The sequence below is a fragment of the Wickerhamiella sorbophila genome (assembly GCF_002251995.1).
Source record: "Wickerhamiella sorbophila strain DS02 chromosome Unknown contig9, whole genome shotgun sequence".
In the NCBI taxonomy this organism is placed as follows: domain Eukaryota; kingdom Fungi; phylum Ascomycota; class Dipodascomycetes; order Dipodascales; family Trichomonascaceae; genus Wickerhamiella; species Wickerhamiella sorbophila.
The window spans coordinates 23,736-29,735 of record NW_020193998.1 but is presented as its reverse complement, the minus strand read 5'-3'; the positions used below and the strand labels follow the sequence as shown (position 1 = coordinate 29,735).

The 6,000-nt window shown below is 48.8% G+C and overlaps 3 protein-coding genes across 3 annotated transcripts; 2 read left to right on the top strand and 1 right to left on the bottom strand.

Moving 5' to 3' along the window:
* Positions 1 to 38: 38 nt before the first annotated feature.
* B9G98_01817 (hypothetical protein) lies at positions 39 to 443 on the top strand (the record flags this gene model as incomplete). The annotated part of the gene is made up of 1 exon (XM_024808374.1): positions 39 to 443. A coding segment is annotated over one exon (405 nt), but the record flags the coding sequence as incomplete, so codon positions are not given.
* A 616-nt stretch (positions 444 to 1,059) lies between these two features.
* B9G98_01816 (Cytoplasmic 60S subunit biogenesis factor REI1) lies at positions 1,060 to 2,259 on the bottom strand (the record flags this gene model as incomplete). Its single annotated transcript, XM_024808373.1, has 1 exon — positions 1,060 to 2,259. One exon carries the CDS (start codon positions 2,257 to 2,259, stop codon positions 1,060 to 1,062), a length of 1,200 nt encoding a protein of 399 aa, XP_024664141.1.
* A 1,038-nt stretch (positions 2,260 to 3,297) lies between these two features.
* On the top strand, positions 3,298 to 5,571 carry B9G98_01815 (Ribosome biogenesis protein TSR1; the record flags this gene model as incomplete). The annotated part of the gene is made up of 1 exon (XM_024808372.1): positions 3,298 to 5,571. One exon carries the CDS (start codon positions 3,298 to 3,300, stop codon positions 5,569 to 5,571), a length of 2,274 nt encoding a protein of 757 aa, XP_024664140.1.
* Positions 5,572 to 6,000: the final 429 nt, after the last annotated feature.

The following is a 6,000-nucleotide window of genomic DNA, read 5'->3' as shown; positions in this document are numbered from 1 at the left end:
GAGCATCGCTGTTCGTGATCCTGTTCCGGACATGGAGCCGCAACTCGGTGGCAGCTATTTCTCTCTGTCTCTTGGCGCAGGCATACGAGTACGCATTCGAAATTCTTCAAGTCGTGGCCAAGAGCGACATTTCAGTGGCTACATTGGTGCAAATTGATCGCCTTGTGCAGCTCATCGAGAGCCCTGTGTTTGCTCGCCTAAGAATACAGCTCCTCGATCCAGCAGCTTTCCCTTATCTCTACAAATGTCTCTATGGTCTGTTAATGATTCTACCGCAATCGTCGGCCTTCAAATCGCTGCAAACGCGCCTGTCAAGTGTCGCACCCATTGGAGGCCTGCCCTTACCCGAGACGCGTGACAAAATTCCGACCCCGGCCCCAGTGGTCACGAGCGAGTGGAGCGAGCTGTTAAGACTCTACAATGAGATGCATTTAAGTAAGTGAAGCGTGCTTTGAGAATTCCGATTAATTTATAACCTAAAATAACGTGTAGGTGGCGTGCGCCAATAAAAAAGTTCCCTGCCCAGAGATGAGATCTATTAAAACTTGAGGGACGAGATTCGCTTGACCAGGCAGGCTGCTTTCGCTGCTCCTCTTCGAATTCGTAGCCTTCAATAGCTCGTTGCGTAGCTTGGACCGCGCTCTTTCGTCGCTTGCCGTATTGGTTAGTTAGTCGTCGGTGTTCCATCTTGCTACTGAGTTTGTCGAGTATGCTCATTGGGAGATGAGGTTAGAACGGTGCGAACGTGCTTAAAACAGGGGGACTTAATCAGCGAGCCTGCATTTGGAAGGTTGTAAACATGCAGGACAGTGCAGGCGGGCGGAATAAGACAATAGAATACAAGAACCAATAATACAAATAGACTCGTACAGGCGAGAAACTGGCAGCAGCAGCGGCCCACTTTGCTCCCCCAAAGCCAACAGCAATGTCGGCTATGCCTGCAGGGCCGGGCGGTTATGCGGGCCTGCGTCTAAATCTTGGCTTGCGCCCACAGTGTGCGTGAATTGTCTAGGCGGTTAATAAAAAAAAATAAACTAAAGCTACATGCAGAACGGTTGATTATTGGAGAAGCTCGTCGCGGAAGTGCTTCTGGTTGTTGATAAACTTGTCGCGTCTATAGAAGGTGTGCTGCTGCTTCTTCTCTTCCTTCCAGGTCTGCTTGATCATCTTAGTGGCCTCCTTCTCAGTGACACCCGGACCCCGCATGTCGATCATTTTAACGGCCTTGGGGCCCTCCTTCTCGGGCAGAGAATTGAAGCGTTGCTTGTAATAGCGTTGCAAGGACCGGTGACCAGCGACTTTTCCGGGGCCCACCACCAACTCGTATCCATCGACATACAGACTGTTATCGACAGCGTCTTCATCATCACCGCCCTGGACTCGCACAGTGTAATCAGTCTCTCCATTTTCGTCACTGACTTCCTCCCATTCGTCTCCGTTAGCACTATAAGACGAGGAGAAGTCGTAGAAATCAGCCAGCTCGGCCCGATGGTTCTCTGTTTCATAAGGAACCTTGACGTGCTGTTTTGAGACCATGTGGGCTCGCACTGCCTCTAGTGATCGACCCATGTAGCTGCAGGACAAACAGCAATTGCCCAGGCCTACCTTTTCATTAAGATATTCAACCAGACCCTCCAGATCGGTCAAGAACATCCTCTCGGGAACGTACAAGCCGTACTTGCGCTCCAAGTAATCGACATTTGCCTCGACAGAATCAGATACATGGCCATCCATAAACGAAATATTCACAGGAATCTTTACCATATTGGCGATCTTGTGCTGTAGAACCTGATCAACCTCATCCTGATCGTTCTCATCTTCGCTAGCACTGAAGTCGTCTTCTTCCGTTTGATAGCCACTACGGACCGGGTCGCCCAGCGAGAAGTTCGACATGGCAGACGTCACACTGTGGGCCCGGGATGTAATGGATCCGGAATCGCTAAGATTGTCTTCATCCTCGGTTGGTGCCGTACCGGAAGCAGCCGTGGCTTCTTGCCGCCTACGCTCTTTCTCCATGCGCTTCAGATCTTTCTTGGTGACCTGACGATTAGCATTACGGGGCTTGGGCTCGAGCTGAGCCGATCGCTGCTGGATCATTTTCTCTGCAAATACATCCGAAGGAATAGGCGGTAGATTGGCAACTCGGCGTTTGAGATTGTAACGATGCCAGTCTGTTTTCATATGCTCACGCTGATACTCAGCGTCTGTGAACGATAACCCGCATGTGTTACAGGTAAACTTTGGGTGGTCGTCACTCATTGTGGAGAGTAGAAAAAACTACTTGCTGCTTATATACGCTGCTGCAGAAGTGACGGCATATACCCGCCAAGTGGGCAGAGAGCGCCTGATCCGATCATTATGGGCCGTGTAAAACGTATGTCTTGTCGATTGAGGGTTCTCAAGGATAAGAAGGATATACGAATTAGTTCCTATTTACCTCGGTGGCGAACCGATACTGATCTATCGACGCCAGATTTATAAGCCAACCCTTCGAACGAGCCCTGCATAAGATACCCGAGTGGAATCAGTGCACCAGACTATCTAGCGATTAATTTTTCGTTCTAAGAGTTGTTTAGCTTCTAGAGGTCCAACTAGAGGTGATTCCGAGATCTCGACAGGCGCCGAAAGCCCAGCAAAAAACCTTCACACAATCACTCCAAAGAAATCAAGATATAAAAGGACAGGTTCCTTAATTTTAATATTCATGCTACGGGAGGGGATCCTTCCATTAAAAAGCCTCGCGTATACACGCACACATAAGTGAAGGCGCTTTAGCGGTTCTTGACGAAGCCAATATCAGTGGCCTTCTCACGGAAGCACTGACGGGACATGTTCAAGCCATACTTGCGGATGACGGCGTTGCGGGAGCCGGTAACACGGCAGGCGCGGGAGCCCTTACCATAGCGGCGGGGGTGGCTGTACCAAACGTTCTCGTGAGCCATATTGCTGGATGTACGGAATAGACGACACTGGTGAACCTATGAGTGGGCACATAATGTAAGACGCCCTAAGCCCTAATAACGTATTAGTCATTGCTCGAGACTGTAGTTCCAAAAAAGCTGAATAATATGATAGAGATGGAGTTCACAGCCTTGAGGTGCGATAAAGTCCGGTAAAAAAATATAATTAACATTTTAGCGACAATTGTACACAGCAGCCATATACTTACATATACATCATACTCATATAAGGAATTCAAACTTTTTCATATAAGCAGTGGACGTCTTCGACTTCCTACACGGGCGAGGGTTCAAAAAAAAATTAAGTAACAAATCTTTCATCCCAGTCGCTGTGCACATGACCGTTCACAGAGAGACTTTGAAGAAGAAGCAGAAGGGCTTCAAGTCGCGACATGCGACTAAAGGCTCAATCAGAACGGCCAATAAAGGCAGGATCGACAAAGGGGGTGCCACTGGCCCCAAACACAACGTTCGCACAAAACAAGATCGAAAGAATATTGCAAAGCAGATTCAGGCAAACAAGCGCGAAACAATCGCCGAAAAGCTCAAAATTTTCGAGACAAAAAACGGCGTTCCCCGTAATGTTGCCTTTGTGCCATTAACCCCTGATATCGATCGATCCAAGGTACTTTCTCAGTTCACCAGCAGTCTCGAGGCTCAGGCCGATCCCGAAATTCCTAATGTTATTTATGTACCCAGATTCCGCCAACGTTTGCGGTTGTTCTTGCCCGACTACCCTGACTTTTTTGGTGTTTTGGATGCCTGCAAGGGCGCTGATTTCGTCGTTTTTGTGCTGTCTGCTGAGACCGAAAACAACGATTACGGTGAAAGCTTGATCCGTTGCGTTCTCTCTCAAGGTGTGACAACTTGCTTAGCTATGATTTATGCCTTGGAAAACATTGAAGGCGTTAAACAGCAAGCACAGGTCCGCTCATCTCTGTCTCAGTGGTATGCTCATTTCTTCCCTGAAGCAGAAAAACTTCAGCGCCTTGACACTAACGAAGCTTTGACTACTGCTCGTATTATTTGCCAGAAAACACCTAAAGGTGTCAATTGGCGTAATGAGCGACCCTACGTCGTTATTGAAAAGCTCGAACAGAACCCGACTAATGGTGCTTTGGCGATTCAGGGCTACGTCAGAGGCCGGACCTTGAATCCAGACACGCTCATGCATATTCAAGGTTTCGGCGATCTCAAAATCGAAAATATTACTGAAGTCTTGTCCGGTCGGCAGATGGATGTCGATCCTCGAACTTGGACACCGTCCGAAAACTCAGAGTCGTGTGCCCCTTTGGGAGACACCGCTATCGAACTTAACGATTACGAGGAAGATGATGAAACTACAGCCAACGCTGGTGTTAGAATGGACGGCCATTACTACGTGAATGAAATGATTGAGGCCGAGGGTGGTGAAGGCCCCCAGTCTTTGTCTAGAGTCCCTGAGGGTGTGTCTGATTATCAGGCTGCCTGGTTCTTGGAAGGCGAAGATTACCATTTCGACGAGGACGAGATGCCTGGTGACGAAAATATGCTTGAAGATGAGGAGGGCGAGCTTGTAGGTGAGACGCAGAATGGTGCTGATGAGCGCATGATGGAAGATGAAGAGCTTGATGAAGATGAGGAGTCTCGTCAGCTCAAACAGTTCCGCGAGCGTGCTACCGATGATCTCGAATTCCCGGATGAAATTGAGCTCAAACCAGAGGAGAATGCCCGCGAACGCCTGAAGCGTTATCGTGGTGTGCGCAGCCTTCGCCAGTGCCAGTGGGATGCCAACGAGAATGACCCAAGAGCTCCAGAGGAATTCACACGTCTGTGTCGCCCGGGAAACCTCCAAAACACTATGAACCACTTGGCCAAGGAAGAATTCAAAGGCCCAGAAGTGGGAACGTCTGTTATAATCACGTTCTTGCCCTTTACTGAGCCGGCAGATACCAAACTCGTGGCTAACTATCAAGAAAAGCTAGCTAATGAGGGAATGATGCTAGCCGCATACGGCTTGTTGAGATCGGAGAATAAGGTGGGCATGATGAACATGTCCCTGACCACCGATAGCGAGTTCTCAACTCCTCTCAAGTCTAAAGAGCAAATCATTTGCCAGTACGGCCCCCGTCGTCTTTTGGTGGAGCCCCTGTACTCGCAACCTGGCCGCGGAAGCGACAATAATGTGTACAAGTTCTACCGTTATCTTCAACCAGGAAGCCAGGCCACAGTTAGCATGATGGCACCGGTTATGCTTGGAAGTTCACCAGTTATCTACTTTGCTAACGAGACTGAACCTAAGTTGATTGGAACTGGAACAACTATGGATGCTGATGCATCTCGTATTATTGTCAAGACCGCCATCCTTACAGGCCACCCGCTCAAAATTCACAAAAAGCTCGTCACAGTGCGCTACATGTTTTTCAATCCGGAGGACGTGGCATGGTTCAAGGCTGTTCCCCTTTTCACCAAGTGGGGTTGTACAGGCTATATCAAGGAAAGCTTGGGTACCCACGGTTACTTCAAAGCTACTTTCGATAAACGCATCAAGGCGCAAGACACGATTTCAATGGCACTCCACAAGCGTGTTTGGCCTCGTTTGGCCCTACCGTGGTCTCCCCCGAATAAATAACAGATCTATATATTTGAAATACGTATCTGAAACACCGCTCGCTATCCCAGCACCTGAACGTGCTAGGTGACGTACCGTAATCAGCGTGTACATCTATGCAGAGCGAGTCGAGCTTGTTCGATTGCTGTCATACTTTCGACCTCTTATCAGCATGCATATCCCCGGAAACTAGCCAATGCATTGATTGAAGCGCCTGCACTCTCGGTGCTTTTTTCCGAAGACGCCCTACAAACTCGATGAACACGGTTCTACGCCTGTTGGCTGGCTTGTGAACCCGCCATAGGAGAAACAACCCAGCACTTTATATAGACACATTTTAGCTTCCACTACGATCAAATTGTCAAATCGAGGTGTGAAAGGACGATAATATCATGCAGGACATCTCGATCGTTGTGCTTCTGGCATAATGGCCAAAGCGCGTCATTTCAA